The sequence below is a fragment of the Neodiprion fabricii genome, chromosome 2 (genome assembly GCF_021155785.1).
Source record: "Neodiprion fabricii isolate iyNeoFabr1 chromosome 2, iyNeoFabr1.1, whole genome shotgun sequence".
Lineage (NCBI taxonomy): Eukaryota > Metazoa > Arthropoda > Insecta > Hymenoptera > Diprionidae > Neodiprion > Neodiprion fabricii.
This window is the reverse complement of record NC_060240.1, coordinates 36,479,944-36,502,153: the sequence shown is the minus strand read 5'-3', so window position 1 is coordinate 36,502,153 and position 22,210 is coordinate 36,479,944. Positions and strand designations below refer to the sequence as shown.

At 40.5% G+C, this 22,210-nt stretch overlaps 1 protein-coding gene across 2 annotated transcripts; it reads left to right on the top strand.

The window, feature by feature from the left end:
- The first annotated feature begins 19,863 nt into the window (after nt 1-19,863).
- On the top strand, nt 19,864-22,148 carry LOC124174905 (DNA primase small subunit). 2 transcript variants are annotated; one of them, XM_046554538.1, is made up of 7 exons: nt 19,864-20,217; nt 20,339-20,489; nt 20,713-20,888; nt 20,969-21,167; nt 21,276-21,486; nt 21,567-21,948; nt 22,026-22,148. In XM_046554538.1, exons 1-7 carry the CDS (start codon nt 20,115-20,117, stop codon nt 22,043-22,045), a joined length of 1,242 nt encoding a protein of 413 aa, XP_046410494.1. In that variant the 5' UTR covers nt 19,864-20,114; the 3' UTR covers nt 22,046-22,148. The 2 variants fall into 2 exon arrangements, with proteins under 2 accessions (XP_046410494.1, XP_046410495.1); XM_046554539.1 differs by lacking the exon at nt 19,864-20,217 and having other exon boundaries at nt 20,353-20,489; nt 20,778-20,888.
- The last annotated feature ends 62 nt before the right edge of the window (nt 22,149-22,210 follow it).

Below are 22,210 nucleotides of genomic sequence, written 5' to 3'. Positions count from 1 at the left end.
AAGCCGGCGCGTTCTATTCGAAACTCACGTAAATGATCGAGAAAGGCCCTTTTAGACACCAGCATTATTGGACACCGAAAATAATCGGAATCTATATTGGTCCCGGGAATTAATTCACACAGCCGGATCGTACACCAGCGATGTTGCGGAAACGGTCCATCGGCCTCCAAAGATTGAATACTCGTAAATGTATTCAAATGCTCGATTAGAACCTAAATTATCAGATGAGGAAAAGTAATGGTGAACTCCCATTATCAGACTTATCGTGGAAAACGAGAGACTCTTCTATTCGAAGTGGAAACTTCAGCATTTATTTTCCATGTCTGATCAGGCTGTGTCCAATCGGGGCTGTGCCGAATAAACCTTGGTGTCCAATCGTTGCTAGTCCACTAAATCTCGTGTCCAATATAACTTTCGATTATTCTTAATATCCAAACGGGGTTCACCCAAATGATCTATAATTATAATTGAACGATGAATCAAGTGGAATTTATTTTTCATAACGGGTAGATTTGTAGTAGTGATAGCGTTGTGGCAGTATTTCGAAATCAGCCTTGGAATGAGAAATTCTATGGTGAAACTAATCAGACATAGTACGATGCATCCGCAGTAAATATAAAATATACTTCGAATTTTGTAAGCGCTTTGTGTTTCTGAAAACTCGTCCGGATTTTTGGAACTTAGGATGTTTTTAGCGTTCGTTTCGCCGAGATCCCAATATTCCATAATACCGGCTTCCGCCAGGCGTAAAATTATGTTGTCAATTGGTTCCCGAAGGTACGATTTGTTACTAAAAGCCATAACGACGGGATATCTCAGCACGCAATCGCCGAATGTGTGAAAACGCAATGATTCGTGATCTCTGATGATCTCCTGCTTCTCGTAATTCACGTAAGAAGCTCGAGTTAGCAGAGCATAATTCGCATCGTACTTCAGCTTCTGCGAAATATTCGTATCGTTATTATCAACCGTGAATCGTTCGATAATTATAGGGGTGATCGCGCTCTCGTTGACTTGATCCTTGAGAACTTGAAACTCATCGAATGTACCTCCGACCACTAAATTTTCATTTATTATTCCTTCCTCGTCGACAACCTGCTGCGTGCCTCTGTCCGTGGCCAAAATCGAGGCTAATGAACTTTTGTAAGCCGTCGTCATCACTGTCGCGTAAAACAGATAGACTAAGAGCATGACTCTACCTCCCGTTGATAATGACTCATGGTGTACGGGATTTCCAAAGTGAGTTTGGATGACGTCGAGAAGTATTGCGCCAAATCCGGGCCTTGATCGTTTATCTGAGAACATAATGGTATTACGGTATCCTGAGAAGAATCTTTCACAATATTGTAAGAAACGAGACATTCAATATTGTTAATCGATAATTGGTCATACTCATTTCACTCATCGTCAGTTGCATGAAAATAAGCGAGTATTATTCGATTTACCAGCTAAACGACAGTTACTGAAATGATATTCAGAAAGTTTGATCCTTCAATGGTATTTTCTTGCTGATTTTTGGTAATTTAAAAAATTGGAATGATTGTACGTTGACACATTTTATCTATAATTTTTAAAAAACCGAATAACTCACCACTTTTTGCCACCCAGATATTTTGATGAGCGTGTTCGGTGGCACAGCTGATGATGAATATGAGGCCAACCCAGATCCAGACGTTCCAAGAAAATTCGACTAAAACGGTATCATTCTGCCATCTTATCATGCGGGGAACAGCCCAGACAACGCATTCCTCATCGTACGGTACAGACATAGTAACTGCACCTCGAAGATAGTTCGTCGGACGTAATCGCCCGATACCAATCTCCGAAGTTCCAACAACAACGTCCCACGAGACGGCGATTTTTTTCGAAAATCCCGTTCGTTGCGCCATGGCTGGATACTTCAGTGCCAAGGTGAAGTTGAGTTTATCAGCGAGTACTAAAAGTAATTGACCTTCTCGACCCCCGATTATGGTCAACGAACCGTTGAAGTTATTTTTTATTACCATTTTGGGTTGGAAGATCGTTGTGGTAACGTGAACTGGACATCGGTTAAAGTTTTGTCGCTGCTGGTCTACATTTTTGCCAGCTCTGTCAAAACCGAAATCTTCTTGCCAAACGGTTTTCAGACGAATGGTCAGCGAGCACTTTGGCGTAAAGAAATCACCGTAAAGTTTTACCACCCCGTCGTTGACGTGTGCAAACTCAACGTATCTGATCGTGTCTTGAACAGGCAAATGGAACATCAACCAGATCTTGTGCCTCTCAACGATTCCGTTGAAGACAAATAAAACTCTGCACTCCCTGCAGCGTGACAGAACGTCATAATTTTGGTAGTACGTCTGTTTGTTCAAATTTGCTAGGAAAAATACGACCAAGCTTCCCGGGCTGAGTTCTCGTGGATAACGAAATTCTTCAGATTCTGTATAGATCACGTACGGATAGCTGTCCAGCAATGGTCGAGTTTGTTCTACGTGACTGGAAGTCGCTCCAAGGATCGTGATGTGCCGAGTCTCGTATACTTTCAAGAACACCTCTTTGAAATCTTTAAAAAATCTCTTGAGAACAGCATCAGTTCTACAGTTTGACGGAATCACCTTTTTCAACAAAGGATATCGCTCCGAATTCATTCCCTGGCAAAGTACAAAGTAAAAGCACAGACTTTTCATCACCGAGATATACATCGTGAATTATTCGTGATCTAAACGATTGGGATTTAGGTTTCAGTGCCAGTAGAAACCAAAACCTGTTTTTCGTAATTGTACTTCTCTTAATAACACACTTGGGATGAAATCATCTTGAAATTATTCAACGTTGCAGTTATACTGATAATCGACGCGAAAGAGCTTACTTATCATCACTTTGCAATCGTAGTTAAGCAGTTATTCACCCCAGTCAGTGTCGAATGCATAAAAAACCGTCTTTTATTGTAGCTCTGAGCTGTGCCCGTTACATTCGATATGTGAGGCTTCATCTAGTTGCCAACATCACGTCAACTAGTTCTACTTCAGCCAGAATAACATTCCCAAACCCAAAGGCGAGGTCGTTAATGAAACTCTCAAGGGATGTCATACCCTTCTCACAGCGGCAGAGAACTTGGAAACGTGATGTGCCATAATAATTCATCGATCGCGAACTAATCACGCCTCAACTGGTACTTCATCGCGAAAATTATTGATCGAATCTGATATTATTCTTTCTTCGACATCGAACGACTTGACTTGATGACTCCTAGCCAACATTTTAACACGAGAAAACACCACCGATAATTTTGAAATAATATGATAGAAGCCTTCGTTTCGTGCGTTAACATCACGTGTGGGATAATGATGAATTTTATTGTTGCGTACGATTTTCTTTCCGAAGGAACATAGACGTCTTAATGTTTCACATTTTAGCGCGCATGTTTATTATAACACACGCAACCTGAACGTTATGTTATAAATAAAAATTGAAGTAATAACCGTTGCGTTGTGTCCGAAACTCAAGTAAATAATCTATAGTTGAAAGATGGATTTAATGGAATTTGTTTTTCATCGTAGGCACGTCGACTGTAGTGGTAGCGTTGTGACGGTATTTCGAAATCAACCTTGGAACGAGTAATTCCACGATGAAACTAATGAGACATAATAGGATGCATCCGCAGTAAATATAAAATATGCTTCGAATTTTGTAAGCGCTTTGTGTTTCTGAAAACCCTTCCGAATGCTTGGAATTTAGTATGTTTTTAGCGTTCGTTTCACCGCGATCCCAATATTCCATAATACCGGCTTCCGCCAGGTGTAGAACTATATCGTCAATTGGTTCCCGAAGGTATGACTTGTTGCTGAAAATCATAATCACGGGATACGTCAGCACGCAATCACCGAACGTGTGAAAGCGCAATGATTCGTGATCTCTGATGATCTGCTGCTTCTCGTAATTCACGTAAGATGCTCGAGCTAGGATAGCATAATTATCGTCGTACTTCAACTTGTGCGAAATATTCGTATCGTTATTATCAATCACGAATCGGTTCATCATTATCGGAGTGATCGCGCTCTCGTTTCCTTGCTCGTTGACAATCGCGAACTCATCGAATGTACCTCCAACCGCTAAATTTGCGGCAATTATTCCTTCCTCATCGACAACCTGCTGCGTGCCTTTGTCGGTGGCCAAAATCGAGGCTAATGAACTTTTGTAAGCCGTCGTCATCACGGTCGCGTAAGCCATATAGACTAAGAGCATGAATCTACCTCCTGTCGACGATGATTCGTATTGCACGGCATTCCCAAAGTGAGTTTGGATGACGTCGAGAAGTATCGCGCCAAATCCTGGCTTTGATCGTTTATCTGAGAACAGAATGGTATTACGGTATTCTGAGAAGAATCTTTCACAATATTGAAAGGAACGAGACATTCAATATTGTTAATCGATAATTGATGATATTCATTTGCATGAAAGTAACCAAGTACCATTTACCAGAAAAATGATAGTCGACATTTGCTTCCAAGTTGATCATTGGTTTCATCTAATTTGATGTCAATCAATCACATCTGATACCTTTTCTGAGAGAGACACTTTACATCAAACTAACGATGAACTTCACACTTAATCGTGACTGGCGTGTTTTTTATATGAATAATGGTCAGTAGTGATACAGTAACAAACTGAAATGAGTTTCTAAAGGTTTCAAGCTATATTCATATTTGTGAGGAGTGCAATTGAACATGTATTAGTACATTTTACCTGCAACTCACTAATAATGGTTTCCTTGTTCTGAAGAGTAACCAACTCACCACTTCTTGCCACCCAGATGTTTTGATGCGCGTGTTCGGTGGCGCAGCTGATGATGAATATGAGGCCAACCCAGATCCAGACGTTCCAAGAAAATTCGACCAAAACGGTATCATTCTGCCACTTTATTATACGGGGAACAGTCCAGACAACGCATTCCTCGTCGTACGGCATGGAAAGAGTTAGTAAACGTCGAAGATCCTTCGTCGGGCGTAATCGCCCGATACCAAACTCCGAGGTTCCAACAGCAACGTCGTACGTGATGCCCATTTTTTTCGAATATCCCGTCCGGTTGGCCATGACTGGGTATTTCAGTGCCAAAGTGAAGTTAAGTTTATCAGCGAGTACTGAAAGTAGTTCACCTTCTCGACCTCCGATTATAGTCAGCGTACTATTGACGTTACTTTTAACGACCATTTTAGGTGGAAAATTCGTCGTGGTAACGTGAACTGGACAACCGTTGAAATTTCGTAATTGCTGGTCCAAATTTTTGCCAGCTCCGTCGAAGCCGGAATCTTTGTTCCAAACGGTCTTCAGATGAATGGTCAGCGAGCACTTTGGCGTGAAAAAATCACCATAAAGTTTAACCACCCCGTTGTCCACGTATGCAAACTCAATGTATCTGATGGCATCTCGAAATGACAAATGGAACATCATCCAGATCTTGTCCCTCTCAACGATTCCGTCGAAGACAAATAAAACTCTGCACTCGCTGCAGCGTGACAGAACGACATAATTTTGGTAGTATGTCTGTTTGTTTAATTCTGCTAAGAAAAATACGACCAAGCTTCCCGAGCTAAATTCTCGTGGATAACGAAATCTTTCAGGCTCTGTACAGATCACGTGCGGATAGCTTTCTAGCAATGGTCGAGCTTGTACTACGTGACTGGACGTCCCTCCAAGGATCGTAACGTGCCGAGGGTCGTATACTCTCAAGAACACCTCTTTGAAATCTTTAAAAAATCTCTTGAGAACACTGTCAGTTCTACCGTCTGCCGGAGTTTCCTTTTTCAATGAAAGATACCGCGTCGAATTCACTCCCTGGCAAAGTAAAAAGTAAAAGCACAGACTTTTCATCACCGAGATATACATTGTGAATTATTCTTGATCTAAACAATTCAGATTTTGGTTTCATTTGGTTGGTTACCAATCGAAACTAAAACTTTTCTGGTTGCTAGCTGAGCCCGTTACATTCGATGTCTGAGGCATTATCTAGTTGCCGACATCCCGTAGTCAACTAGCTCTACTTCAGCCACACCTGACGCACCTGAATCACATTCCCAAAATCAAAGGCCAGGTCAGTAATAATGAAATACCCAAGGGAACTCGTAGACCACCCACCTTAGCAGAGGACTTATAAACATGATGTGCCATAATATTCCATCGATCGCGATCCAATCTCGCCAGTTAAATTTCGCGTTAGAAAATATCCCGGTCATTTTGAAACAATAGAATAGAAAGCGTGGTTTCGTGCATTAGCATAATCGATGAGAGTACATATATTGGATTTCCCTCTTCGTAAGAATTTTCTATTGAAATGAACGTTCGAATCTCAACCCTTGGCTGACACTGTGGGATCCCAGACGACACCACTCTCATCCATGAACCGATGATACTCATTCTAAACCAATGGTGGAAAAATTGTTAAAAAATGTATATTATTTTAATTTCTTTCGGGTTGTTACGGGGAAGATCATGTAGACTTCGATGAGCGCCAGCCAAGGTGTTATTCGACTGTTTTAGGGTTCGTACACGACTATTAAGCACTTACGTACGACTACTCCCAATGCAGGAAACGATAGAAGAAGGAAGGGATCTGTTTTAATGGAAGTAGACGATTTAAATTGTATAGTTGGTTTATTATTAATGATCAAGTAATTGAATTCCAACTGCGGTCAATGTAATCGAGTCAACTTTCAGCGCAAATGTTTTGTAATCGGATTATTCTAATTCCCAAAGTGAACGCATTAAGTCACACAAGTACATAGTTTGAAAAATTCAGTCCGTGCATCACAAATTTTAACGAGTAATTCAATGCAGAACGTCAAGAGACAAACGGCTACGCAGCAACAATAAAATATCAATATATTACGGAACTTGTTTGAACCGAAATTATCTGAATACTTTTCTGCACTTTTCCGCCTCAGTATCTTGTCGGTGTTAGTTTCGTCGGTATCCCAATGGTGCATGATACCGGATTCAAAAAGACGTTGGATCAGATTGTTTACCGGCTCACGGAGAAACCATCCATCCCGGAAAACAATGACCGTAGGATGATACAATACGCAACTATCAAAAATGTGAAAATTAACTAAATCGTTAGTCTTTACGAACAATTGTCTCCAGTATTTGAAAGCAGAGCGTCGTCCCAAGAACGCAAAGTCCTGATTAACTATCAGCCGGTTCCAATTTTTAGTAACGTTATTGTTAACTATGAATCGGTTGACCAGCTGCGCCGTTAGCTCGGATTCGTCGGCTTGGTCCTTAAGTATTTGATAATCGTAAAGCGCTCCGCCAACTGAAAGGTTTGCCTCAATTATACCCTGAACGTCAACGATACTTGGCTCATCTTTGTCCGTCGCTAAAATCGAAGCCAATGAAGTCTTGTACGCCGTTGTCATGACCAACGCGTAGCTCAAGTGAATTATCAGCATCACTTTTCCCAGCGTAGCGTACGGTGGACGGGTTGCAGGGTTTCCCAGGCGAACCGAGAAGGCCTCGAGAATACTTGCCACAAGTCCCGGGTAGCGACGGTTCCCTGAGGACAACAAATCAGGTCAAAAATGCAAGCAAACGTAGCACAAACTATTTCTACCTCCATGTTTGTATGCAGTTTGAGAGCAATTTCGATTTACCATTTCTGAACAATTTTGTGTTTCGGTTCAGGTACGAGAGGACACAAGTGACGACGAATTCCAGACCGACCAGTATCCACACATCCCAAGAAAATTCCACGAACAAGATGTCCGTCGAAGATTTCACCACGCGAGGAACGCCCCACGTCACACAATCGTCGTCGTATGGCACAGAGATTTCAACCAACCGGAAGAGATCGGCAGTTGGACGTAATTGTCCTATACCAATCTCAGCATTTCCACTATCCACGTCTTTGACGATTGCTGTTTTTGGGGAATACTTTATACGGTCCGTTTCGGACGGATATTTCAAGGCCAAGGTGAAATTCAGAAATTTTGCGAGTTCCAAGAGCAGACTTCCTTCTCGTCCGCTCACTATGGTAAGTGAGCCATTTTTGCTTTCTTTCAATACTAGCTTTGGGAAAAAATTTACAGTGCTAACGGAAACTGGACGTCCGTTGAGGTTACGTAAGCCGTAAGGCAGGACGTCGGTTCCTTCAAAACCGATGCCTGGTTTCCACACATCGAGTAATCGAACGTCCGGAGTGATGCGATTTGTTGCGAGGTGACCGGTGTACAGCCGAATGACGTCGTTTTCGAATTGGGCCAGTTTTACGTATGGCAAGTTATGGCGAAGGGCGAGAGTTGATACGAATTGGAAATCGACGTCATGGGTGGTGACTCTGCAGCCAGACACGAAGAGAACATTGCAATTTCTGCATTGTGGGATGATTTTTACGTACTTTTTCAACTCAGTGTCTTCCAAATCCTGGAGATAGACGATAAGGCTGCTTCCCGAGCTGAAAGACTTCGAGTCTCTGAATTCTTTGACATCCGTACAAGTAATGAACGGATAATTTTTTAGCAACGGTTCAGCCGCTATCAAATTCTCGGTAGATTCACCGACCACCGTGATTTGTCGCGGATCTTGTGTTCGCAAATACGTCTTTTCGTAGTCAGCGTAAAATTTGTCAAAAACGTTGTTCATCGTACAGTTCAATGACTTGGTATTTTTTATAAACAAGTTTAGCCTCGAATGCACTTGATTGCAGAGCAAAAAGTAAAGGAATATGTTTGTTAGTGGTGAAAACAGCATACTGGTCTTATCTCAGACGCGAAAAACAAGAGTTTGTTAATTATTTTGCACCGTGTTATCGGGGTGTTCGCTGAATCTAAACGACAACCTTTCGTTATCTGACGAGGTAAAAGTCAATTGCGTAGCTTTTAAACTGTTGTTATCTCGAAATGTCATCACTCGAATTTACATTGTGACATCGATGACAACGAACGGATTCGATAACTTTCGTCGCGCCTTGGTTAAGGACGACTCATTACGTTTCAGTCGTGAACCCCTATCGTATTTTCGAATTTCGAGACAAGAAATGCGTGTTGTTTCCTACCCATCAATTTCAACCTATTTCTGTGTAGTTGACAACCTGGACTCGAATTCTTTCATCTCCAACAAATGTCGAATCTAATGAAGAATCTTTCATGGAAACCAATTCTGCATGTTGACATCGTTAAAAATACGGCAACTAATGTTTCATTAGACTTAAAAAATCTCTTATAAATGTCTAATCACAAAAATTTGCGTACGCTTAAAAAAAAACCGATACAATTATTCCACGGCGTCCTGACTCATTAATGAGTCGCACGAGCTGTCGGCGTTATTGTAGGTAGGTGAAATGTTGACAGGTTGACAGGTAAATTAGCACACATGTACTGCTTGAACCAACTCAGTGCTGCGTCACGTTTCTTAACGAGCAACGCGAACCATATTATCATTTATTCCGTTAGTACGGATGTCCCGCAGAGCAGAGAGTGTCTCTGCAAACATATCTGACTCGCAACATGTCGCAATTCACAATTTAAATGTTGAATTTGGTTGAAGAATCAATCTGCATTGCAATTTTTGTATACACCGTGATTTCAGGGCCGATAACGCCGAACGTCAATGCTGATATATTGAAGGAACACACGAGCTATTGATTACATCGAAATTGCACATCATTGATTTACTGTGTACCAGGTAATAACCGTAATGCGGTTAACGCTACAAAGTTACGCTGAACGGGAGCATAGCAATTGATCTAAAAGCTTTTTTTACCATCCTATACTTTGCACTCGTAAAGAAAACTCGTCAACCCATCAAGTGAGAAACTGCTATTCCACACTGTTGTACTTACATACAGAAAAGTGGGCCTACGATTCTATAAATTTTTCTTATTGCTGTTTGAAAATCAATACTGAAAACAGGCGCATTTTTATCTTCCGTTTTACACGTTGCGTTGTGTTAAGAAACGACCACTTGTGAATAGCGCATCTGCTAATAGGTATTTGCCCACACAACCCGTGGATCAATAAATTGCAATTCCCAATTTACCTTGCAACGAGTCTCGGAATGATTAACTCCAGAAGGAAAATCACGAGGCACAGGGTGACGCAAGCAGAGTAAAAAATGAATATTTTACCAAATTTGTACACCTCTCGCGATTCGTGATACTGAACGCGATTCTCACTGGTCAACGTCTTGTGCGGCTTAATTTCATCGAGATCCCATTTAATCGGGAGACCGGATTCGATCAACCTCATTATCACATTATCTATCGGTTTCTGGAGGACCGATTTCTTCCTGTATACGATCACCGTGTGATGAGACAATACGCAACCATCGATGTAGTCAAAGGTGTCCGGCTTTCTGTCGATGATAGCCAGGTATTTTTGATACATCAGAGATGAACGCCGGGTGAGAAACGCGTAATTGCCATCGTGCTTCAGTTTGTGCCAAGTTACCGTGTCGTTATTGTTGACTTCAAACCGATTCATCAACGTCGGGATTAGCTTGCTGTCGTTAGATTGATCCTTGAGGATGTTAAAATCGTACAGTGAACCTCCGACGGTTAAATTCGCCTTAATTATTCCCTCGGCATTGACGATCGTTGGTATAGCCCCATCCGTTGCCAAAGTCGCCGCCAATGATGTTCTGTACGCAGTTGTCATTACGATTACGTAGTAGAGATATACTATCAACAGGATCCTTCCACTCGCGGTAGAAAACACATAGACGACGGGGTTTCCCAAGTGAATCGCAATCACGTCGAAGAAAATTGTAATGAATCCGCGTTTCTTTATTTTCGTATGATCTAGAACAAAAGAGAGGCACGCAATCGATTAATCAACACGTGCAGGGAATCATCTGTTTTTCACCATAAGTAAGCTACCATTTTACCATTTACCATTTCTCGACATATTCATACTATGATGAATGCATCCGATGATACATCGAACGGTAAATACAAGACATATCCAAGTCCATACCGTTGGAGAAAATTCTGTCGACAAGATGTCATTTGGGTAACTCATCACTCGTGGAACGCCCCATGTTATGCATTCGTCATCGTATGGTACAGAAATTGCAACTGTGTCCAAGAGAAAATTTGTCGGACGTAATCGACCGATTCCGATATCGGCTATTCCAGTTGCCACGTCGTTGACGATCGACATTTTTCGCGAATACGTTTCACGATCAACCTCGGATGGATATCTCAGTGATACGGTAAAGTTCAGTTTCTCGGCAAGTGCCAGGATCATGTCACCGTCCCTTCCACCGTCGATTGAAAGCGAGCCGTTTTCGTTACTCGAGATCATCATTTTAGGTTTGAAAATCAAGGAGCTCACGTGAACCAGACATCCGTTCATGTTGCGTAATTGGAAGGCCCATTTGTCGATGTTGCCCAAATCAATTCCGGGCCGCCAGACCGTGATCAAACGAACTTCCGTTGAACAGTTTTTTGAAACAAACTTCGAGTAGAGCTCTACGAAGTTGTCGCCGAGATGTGCAAATCCCGCGTATATTACGTTGCGTTCGGAGGCCATATTCAGGATGAACTGAATTTCTTTTATCTCGGCAACGTGATCGGACATAAAAAGAACGTTGCAATTTTCGCAGAGTGATAAAATTTGAACGTTTTCTTCGAAAGTCTCTTTTCTCATATCGTTGAGAAAGATTATCACGAAATTTCCGTCACTGAATTCCTCTGAGTACCTAAATTCCTTTGAATTCGTACAAATGATGCAAGAATAGCTGTTGAATAATGATTGTACTCCAATTATGTCATTGGTCGAAGCTGAGACGATCATAACGTGCCGTGGCGCGTGTTTTTCTAAGTACTCACTTTTCAATCTGACGATAAATTTCTCAATAACATTGTTGTAGTTGGTTTTTGGTAAGATTTGACTTTCCAGAAACACATAACGCGATGAACTTACGCGATGACAGAATAAAAAGTAGAGGCACAATTTCTTTATGATCCAGAAACGCTGCATGGCAAAGTACTTAGAATTCTTTCTGTTCGAGCTTTCTTATCAATTTTTTATTCGAAGTCTGTTTATAAACTTGTTTCGACTCAACTGAACCCTTCTATCGAAAAACAAGAATGTATTTTAAGTTCTGGTAATCGAACGTTCGCTGCAGCTACTCTTTTCAATGGTTGTCGCTACTATACTACATTTATCTTGAAATTACACAAGGTGTTTGTTTACCTTGATGATCGATCTGAAAGCTTCTTCAATACCAATTCACAGTCATAAAGGCAGCTCATTACGCATACGGTATCGGTGAATAAACTGTTATTGTTCCTATTTGTGAATACTGAGAAGACAAGTTGTCCTCATTTCTCGACTTCCACATATCGTTTTGCCGTGCTCTCCTTAAAGCTTTTTGATACTATATCCAAAGGTTATGTATTTTTCGATTGATGTGTAATATCAAAAGGCCTTAGTTAATGTATCGAAATATTTGCGTAACAAGATTTCAATCATAATAAATTCGAAAAACTGTCGTAATGGTTTGTGGCATTTTCCAAATTTCTTATCTTATATATTTCGCCATTTTACAAATTTGGTATATCTCAGATGTTTCAGTAGTAAAGGAAACTGACAAAGGCTTAAACGCTATGAATTACTCAATACTGGTATTAAATTGCAGAATTTAGGTGCACGAGGATAGAAATGAAAAGGTGACTTCATCAGGTGCAGGCTTAAGTTTATTCGTGAAAATTCATATACCAGATTTCATAATCTTGAACATGCGTAATGCGAATCACTCAAAGTAAGACGATTATTATAACAAGTAACATAGGTTGAAAAAATAACATTATCGTGTTTTTTCAATTACAGAGGTATCACTAAGGAAAATCAAAATTCTCTGGGCACAACTGAATAACGGTTGACAGGCTGTTGCAATCTAAATGATCACATAAGAAAAATCTCCAAAGCTTGCAAAGCTAACCATGGATTTTGTGCTGTATCTTTTCCTACATGAGCTTTGGAACGAGAAGCTCCATCAGAAAAACAACGAAACACAATGCAAGACAGATCGTATAAAAAGTGATTACGTAATTAAATTTCTGTTGAATACGCTCGTCATAATCCCAGTTGGATTGTGTTCTTGACGTTGATATCCTATCGGAGACGTAATCAGACGGGTAATCGAAAACTTCCAAGCTGCCAGAGCTGAGCAATTCCCCAATCGTTTTGTCAACAGGGTCAAGAAGGAAAGACCCTTCCGGATAAGCCATCACTACGTTATAGTCCAAAACGCATTCGTTTAAGATGTCGAAACCAACGGGTTCCTGAGCTCGGATAGCTTGCTGCCTGGCGTGAACAAGGGTGGATTTTCGAGCGAGGTAAGCAAAGTCATGATCGAACCTCAGTCGATGCAGCGCTTCGGATTCGTTGCGATAAAATCTGTACCTCTTGACGAGTTCCGAGCTCGATTTGTTGTCGATGTCTAACTGGTCGACGAGGATTTTGTAGTGATAGTAGGAACCTCCGAACGTAAGATTCGCCGCAATTATTCCGCTGGAGTCGGTGATGGCCGGGTAACCGGTCGACGTCGCCAAAATCGAACCCAGGCAAGCTCTGTAAGCGGTTGTGACGACCATCCCGTACCACACAGATGACATCAAAACCAATCTAGCCCCAGCTGAATCGGTCAAATAGATCCCTGGATTCCCCAGTTTGATTGCCAGTACATCGAGGAAGACCTGCATAAATCCCACGCGCTTCGGCTTGGCTAGGAAAGAGAAGAGATAAGTATCATATACTCGTTTACTGTGCTCGAAGGTGTTTCGTGCATCTACTAAAATTTCTTTCACCCTTAATCGCCTTGTTCATAGAGACGTACGCGACACCGCAGGTCAGGGAAAACACCAACCAGATCACAGCCCAAAGTTCCCAACTGAATTCGGTCAAAATGATGTTTTCCGCATTGATGACAATGTGTGGAACGCCCCAAGTTAGGCACTCCACATCGTGTGGTACCGAAAGTTTAATCGGACTGTTAAGGTAAGCTGTGGGGTGCAATCGAACGGCGGCAAATCCAATGGCTCCGGAAGCAACAGCTTCGGTAATAGCTGACTTCCGAGAGTAGTTGGAGTCATTCATCCTTGCGGACGGCTGAGTTATCACAAGGGTGAAGTTAAGTCTCTTCGCGATGTGCAACAGTAGCATGCCGTCTCGACCACCGATCACGGTCGATGAACCGTTTTTATCCTCACTTATCACCATTTTTGGTAGGTAGGTGAAGGTGCCTACCGAGATTGGGCATCCGTAGAAATCTTTTATGTCGGTCAGCCAAGATTCGACCTTTGTTAATTTAGTACCAGGTCGCCAAACCGTAGCTAATCTCACTCCCAGAGAACAATTTCTTTCGATGTTACGCTGATAAAACTTGACGACCTCATCGCCGATGTGTGCCAATTCACAGTTAAATAAGCGTTGGCGCATAGCTTCTTCAAAAAAATTTGACACCTCGTTAGCTTCGGTGATTCCTTTGACTATAAACAGAAATCTACATTCGATTCCACAACCTGACAGAGTTTCTACGTACTTCGCGATCGCGTCCGGATTCAAACTGTCGAGAAAAATTAGTTTCAAATTTCCGACAGTAAATTTAGACAAGCTGGTGCACTTTTTCAACTCCGTGCACAATACAGACGGAAAATAATCTCCAAACAGTGATCGATTTTCATCCAGATCGTTAATGGATGCCCCTACAATCGTCACGTGTCTCGCGCCACTGTTTTGATAATACACCTTACTTAACTGGACGAGAAATTCTTTGAGCAAAATGTCAACCTTGCTTTGAGGTGACGCGTGATGATTTTCAGTGAACTTATCATACAGTGACGAATTGACGCGTAGACTGAAAAAGATTAATACAAAGAATAACTTTGATATCGCCCAAAAATGCATGGCAGATTTTTTTCCCGTATTCCACATATTATTCATTTATTGTAATGATGAAACTTTGCAGATTTGCCATTTGATACTCTGACATGGATTATTTCTATAAAAGTACTGAACTTGATTTGTGACCGGCTGAATTCCAAAACCGAATGTCAGCCCGTCGATCCGTTATGCAAACTACATATTTCCTATCTCGACGTCTTTATAACTCTGCAACTTTGTTATTACGAAATTATAGTCTGCCAACCCATGAAAATGCCCTGAAAGCTTTTTAGCAACTGCCTAGCACTTTTGCAGTCATGACAGTGAGTCGTAACGCCAGAGACGGAAAACCATGTATCCGATGGATAATCTTGCTTCTGCACTTTTACGAAATTAGCGAGTCAGAAAGCAATATGGATTTTCTACGCAGCATTATAGTCTGGGGTGTAACAGTGTGCAAAAGTAAATTCTTAAATAAATAAACGGCGTCAAAAATTCGCCGATTCGGGGGAAATAATTTTAACGTCTTTTTGTCAATCAAAATCTTTTGTATTAATTTTTGTACATGTCCAGAGATTAGGGTCTTGAAATGAAGAGCTCCGTCAAAAAAATCGGGACGTACAAGGCGATGCAGCTATTGTTGTAAACTAGAAAAAAGTTGAAGAATTTGTGAGATACACGTTCTTCAAAATACTCCGTGGTCCTTTTGTCATCCAATACTTTCGATAACAGTTTTGAACGTAACAATTTTACGCCCTCGATCCCCATCGACACAAGCACCAGAGCTGCATTCGGGTAAATTCCAACAAGGTTCCCGAACGTTCAAAAGGTGGCCAGTCGCACTTCCATGGAGCAATTTATTGGACACATTTTGTTCCAGGTTAAAATGAAGATCAAGAATAACCCTGACGATTCGATGGGATGGAAAGAAGTCATGGAATTTTTTACACTGCGAGAGAATACCAACGTTTTTTCTGAACACATCTTTGCTCAAGTCGTCCAAAAAGACCACCACAAAATTCCCAGTACCGAACCACTGAGAATAGCCGCATATTTCCGTGTCGTCCAGATGTAAACTGGTTAGATTTCAAATAATGGCTGGACTTGTTGTAGTTGGTCAATGGATGCCCTGACAACCGGGACATGCCGAAGAGCGTTTCATTGGAAAAAAGTCTTTTTCAGTTTAAAAAAAAATTTGCCTTAGTATATTGTCAGAGTTGTCAAAGAATGGCGTCTGATTTTTTTGTAAACGCTATTACTGATAGACTTACTTCTCGATAAAATCATTATTGAAACACAATATTTTTATTGTCCGTGGAAACTGCATACTTTACATAACGAATGTTGAGAATTTAATTTCTTGACTTGGAACAGAAAACACGAGTGTAAAGTAAGAAACTTGAGTGAGCTGCGAATATTGTCGGTATGTGCAGTGAAGCTAAATGTTATCGGTACGTAAACAAGTACATTGATTTGCTTTCACGTACTATACTGACGTCAATTAATTTGTCATTGCGAGATTATACTCACTGTAGCATTATATATTTTCTCAAAGGGATGCATTTAATTTCGTGAAAACATTTGATATACGTAACTAAATGTGTATAAAAGAAGCGCGATTATGACAGAAAGGACGTTTTTATTATTATTGTTACAGGTATACCTGGAATGGAATAGTGAATTAATGAAATACTCGTAAGGAGGTTGATTTTGCACGTGATAGTTGGTTTCAGAAAGAACATAAATAATTGCAGTCGCACATGTGATAAATTCATTCTTTCTGGGCGAACGACATGGATTAATGGTTGAGTACAGTAACGCGCATGTACTTTGAGAATCGATATTGAAAGTAGGTAAGCGCAGGAGAAGAAAAATGTTCGACAATCGCACTGCAATTTTATACTTTCAACATATCGACGTTAATTCCGCAGCTGGTTCATTGATTTGAATTTCCAAATCAAGATCTCTATCACGAAAACTAAGCAACAAACCCAAATACAGGTTGTATAAACCAAAAACAGATATTGAAATTTGTAAATTGCACGAATTTCGAAGTACATTTGGGCACCTCGCCGCTTCAATATTCTCTCAGAATCATGCTCGTCGGGATCCCAATGATTCAAAATGCCAGATTCTGTCAACCTTTGAATCACGGTGTTAACTGACTTGCGAAGGACGGATTTTTTCTGCAAAGCGACAACCGGGTGATAAGCCAACACGCAATTGTTGAACACGTCGAAAGTTACGGATTCTTGAGTCTTGGCGATCGTCTGTCTCAACCAATTCAACGCCGATCTCCTCGCGAGGAAAGCATAATTGTTATCGACCCTCGTGAGTTGATCCCAAATTGCCGAATCGTTATTGTCTACAACAAAGCGTTCGATGAGTCGCTGGGTAATTACACTGTCGTTTTCTTGATCCTTGAGAATTTTGTAATCGTAAAGTGAACCAATGACGGTGAGATTCGCCTTAATTATCCCATCGACATCCACGATCACCGAGGAACCTCCATCCGTCGCTAAAATTGATGCCAACGACGCTTTATACGCTGTTGTTATGACCATTGCGTAGTACAGATAGATGATCAAAACGCACCTTCCTCCCGTTGAAAAGGATACGTGGCTTATCGGATTCCCAAGGTGGAGTGTCAGGGCGTCGAATAAAACCTTGAAGAATCCCACGTGCCTTCGTTTAACTGAAATCCAAACGCCATTTGAGAGCGTCAACGAGGATGTCGGTTTTATTGGACTCCACAAATGTTGTTGGACACCTCATTGAGAGACGATGATTGCTTACCGTTTTCAGATAAAACGATGTTCCGATGGACGTATCCAAGCACCCAACTGGCCACGAAGACCACTCCAACAGCAGCCCACACTGTCCCGGAAAATTCCATGAACACGATGTCGTCCTTCCAACTCAGTACACGAGGAACTCCCCAAGTTATGCATTCGTCGTCGTAGGCGGCAGAAACTGCAATCCTGTTCTGCATTTCGTTCGTCGGACGCAACCGGCCGATGCCAATTTCGGTAGTACCATTAACAACGTCGTTTATGATAGCTACTTTTCGGGAGTACTTCATGCGATCAGCCATCGATGGATGTCTCAACGCTATGGTGAAGTTCAGTTTGTCGGCAAGTGTCAGGAGCAGCTTACCTTCACGTCCGCCAACAATGATCAACGAACCATTTTCGCTCTCTCTGATCATCATTTTTGGCGTGAACGTCAAAGAGCTTACGGAGACTGGACACCCGTTTAGGTCGTTCAATTTGAAGGCCCAGGTGTTCATCTGCCCCAAGTCCATCCCGGGTCTCCAAACTCTGGTTAATCGAGCTTCCGTAGAACAGTTCTTGGTCACGAAACGACTGTAGAGCTCAACGACGTCCTTCGCGAGCTGTGCGAATTCAGTGTATGGCATATTATGCTCGTGAGCCCAGATGAAAATCGACCGAATATTATTAACCGGCATGATCGTGCTGGATACGAAGAGGACGTGGCATGTTTGACACCGTGAGAGAATATCGACGTTCTTTCGGAACTTCTTTTCGCTGAATTTGTTCAAAAATACAATTACAACAGTTCTGTCGCTGAACCTTTCCAAGAAAGCACATTTTTCCATATTTGTACACATAATGTAAGGATAAAAGTTGAGCAGCGGTTGAGCTTTACTGCGATCATTGGCGGATGCTCCGACAATTGTTATATGTCGAGGCTCGCTTTTTTCCACATAGTGTTTCAACAAATCGACAAAAAAAAATTCCAATATATTGTTCAAATTTTTCACGATCAATGTTTGACCTCTCACTGATTTGGTTACACTGTGTACTTGACAAAATAGTATTTGAAAGCACAATGTTTTTAGCACCAAAAACTTCATTGCGCAGTAATATTAAATATTTAATTCTTCTTTCCAAGCATCGAACGTGATTTTGTTAAGTCACAAACTTGATTAAACCTTGGGTAACTGTTTTGTCTTTGATGCATGTGTCAAGTTTCATACCATGGTCGTACGTGCAAATTTGAAAGTATTCTTTGATTTTAGAAACACAGGATAACCCATTTTTGCATTCCAGTATCCACCAGAGAGTTCCATCTGATTTTGCCCCAACTTCATCATGCCGCGAAGGCTTAGGGTCAACTTTTATATGTGAGTAAAATTTGTAATCATCGTTCAAAATCCACTCACGAGAGACGAGGGGCATTATAAATGACAGCAGTAATGAAATATGAATTCGGTAAGTCGCGTTTAGACTGGTAGGTGATTGAAGAACACACCTAATTTGCTGTTTATCGGTGAATCTCGGTGTGTTGAATAAAATATTGAATCGCTATTTTACCGAAAATGTAAACAAGCTGTTTTGAACAACTCCTGCATCAAACTTATAAATACGTATGAATATTAATTCGTGACCTATAAAATATCGCCGTACCCATACTGTACTCAAAAAAATTTGACATTTTTTTGAAGGGAGTCGAATACGATTAGCGAAATTGATGTAGCCTGAGTTTACGAGGTAAGGTGTAAAAAAACGTGTAATTACGATTGAAATGATTTATGGCAAAGTACCGACGCTTTGGTGATATGATATATTTTATTCATAGAATTACACGCACTGTTCATATCCAAAATACGTATAAACATGAATACGTCGTACTACAATGTGACCTTGTTGTCAAAATATGCAGTTATTATCCAATTACGTCTGTGGATGCATCCGCATTGTGTAAAGAAAGTAAGCTTAAAGTACACTGTACTATTATAAATATATTTTGTTTTATGATAATTTAAAACAGTTACTTGGCTATAGATAGCAATTATAATTATAATATGTGAGATATTTGACATGAACGGTTGGATGTGCCTGCCAGGGATTAATGAAGGTAAAGTCAGCTGCTTTTGAGCGCGAAAGTTGTGATCTGTGATTGGCGCTAATGGATCATTCATCTGAATCGAGCCAATTACGAGTCGACAATTCGTAACAGTTAAGATTGTGATTGACAGATCGCGTTCAGGTCGAAAAACCTGCTAGGAATTGGCGCGAAAATAATTCTGTCAAATTGCGTGTACACATTGTAACATTTGTAATCCTGTTGTGCATTTAATTTGTGGCAGTGTTCGTGAACGTGCGAAAGAATTTTGACGGAGTTTAATTTTCAGTCCTGTGATTGAATGATATCGTGAATAAACTGCTGATTGAATGCAGAAGAAAAGATTCGATACGACCCTGCAATAAACGCGCCTAACCTAAAAGGATGTCAACCGAGGGAATAGAGAATCTGATAGATCTTTTGCCTCTTTACTATCAGCGGCTTTTTCCGTTTCACGACTACTACAGGTGGCTGAGCTACGGTGATCGTAAGTTAACTTTTCAATTTTAGCCGCAGGCTTATTATTTCTGTAGGAGGGAAATTTGTTGGTCTTTCTTTTAATTTTAATCCAAAGTCTTATCGATTGCGGTACATGCTTTGCTTTTCAGCCAGCGTCTTTTCACGCAGAGAATTTTCTTTCACCGTAAGAGATGACGTCTACATACGATATCGTTCCTTCGTTAATCAAGATGAACTACAACTGGAATGCAGACGACTCTTGCCGTTTAAAATTGATATCGGTGCGATATACAATATATGGTAAGAATCGAAATACCTTGGTCTACTTATTATTTAAATTCAACAATTCAAATTATGCCTGCTCGTTGTCAGATTCGTTTTTTACTCAAGCTCTCCAGTCTCATAATTCCGAAACCAAAAATTCTTCAATCTTCCATTATTTTTTATCCGGAATTTTCCAGTATTTGTTTTTTTTTTACGTCAGTAGAAATAATAATCGATGTATTGATCGACTTCTCTTTAGCCCAAAAGATGAGAAGAAATTTTCAAGTTTTCTGCCAGTAGAAAGAGAACTTGTTTTTGATATAGATATGACGGATTATGACGATGTTCGAAGCTGCTGTTCAGGCGCCGACATATGTACAAAATGCTGGAAGTACATGGTGATTGCCTGCCAGATATTGGACTCCGCACTTAGAGGTAAAGCACTGTCAATGACTAATGTAAAATGATTTGAAACTTGAAGTGATAAATACCTAAAACTTGAAATTTAATATCAGAGGATTTTGGCTTTGAGCATCTATTGTGGGTATTTTCTGGAAGAAGAGGTATACATTGCTGGGTGTGCGATAAATCAGCTCGCGAGTTGAATTCGATGACCCGCGGCTGTGTTGCCGAATACTTACAGCTTATTACTGGTGGAGAACTAAAAGCCAAGAAAGTCAACTTTCCTGGCCCAAAATTACACCATTCTGTGAGGTCAGCGTGTAATCCGTTTTGGATGCTTATGAGTTCTTGAGTCTTCCATTTGTGATTTGCATTCAAGAATCTGTTAGATCAGATGTTTATTTATTTCATATCTTACAGACGTGCACTAAATATCATAGAACCACTGTTCGTATCAATGTGCGTCGAGGAGCAGAATATGCTCGGAACAGAAGAAGGTGTTGCCAAATTCTTACCACTTATTCTTGACGATAGTTTAAGATCCCAGGTCAAGGATTTATTCAAAAAACATACATCTAGTGTTGAGCGTTGGGAGGCCTTCACTGCCTGCTACCAAGTCGAGAAACAAACGGTAGGATGATTACATTTTGTACAATGTAGTATTTTCAATTTTCTTGATGTTATTAAAAAAAACTCATTTCTTCTTTAAAGGGTAAAAAATGGCGTCTGAATCATCTTCTGGAGGAAATAATGATCCAGTACGCGTATCCGAGATTGGATATTAACGTGACCAAGGGAATGAACCATCTTTTGAAATCGCCGTTCTGTATTCATCCAAAATCGGGTAAAGTTAGTGTGCCGTTTAGCCCAAAAGCTGTTGGTAAATTTAACCCGTTAACTGTACCAACGATAAACTTGCTAATCGAGGAAATCAATGCATTCGACGCCAAAGAAGACTCTATCCAAGAATCAAACACTAGGAGAAAAATCAAGGACTATAAAAAAACTAGCTTGAACAAATCTGTTCATGTTTTTCAAGAATTTTTAAGGAATTTGGAAGATGCTTCAAAAGGACAGAAGATTTTGCAGAGTGGTAATTTTTTATTTTCTCGTATCTTTTGTGACTGATATAATATATTATTATTGTATAAATGTCATTTTATGTTGCAGATATGTTGATGGAGTTTTAGTAATGCAAACCAATAACTGTGAACTATAAGATGAAACTCGTGTTTTAATTTTAAGTAATCAATAAGTTTCGCTTACAAATGAAAAATAAAAGAAATAAGTACGTTTAATACGTTTACGAATGGTTTTGAATTGCTATTTCGCAACAGTTTAATAGATTACTATAA

Bases quoted from the DNA above. Each gene is read 5' to 3' on its own strand.
- LOC124174905 (XM_046554538.1), top strand. From the start codon at position 20,115: ATGTCAACCGAGGGAATAGAGAATCTGATAGATCTTTTGCCTCTTTAC. The intron at 20,490-20,712 runs GTAAGAATCGAA...ACTTCTCTTTAG, and splicing joins GGTGCGATATACAATATATG to CCCAAAAGATGAGAAGAAAT. The intron at 21,168-21,275 runs GTCAGCGTGTAA...CATATCTTACAG, and splicing joins AAATTACACCATTCTGTGAG to ACGTGCACTAAATATCATAG.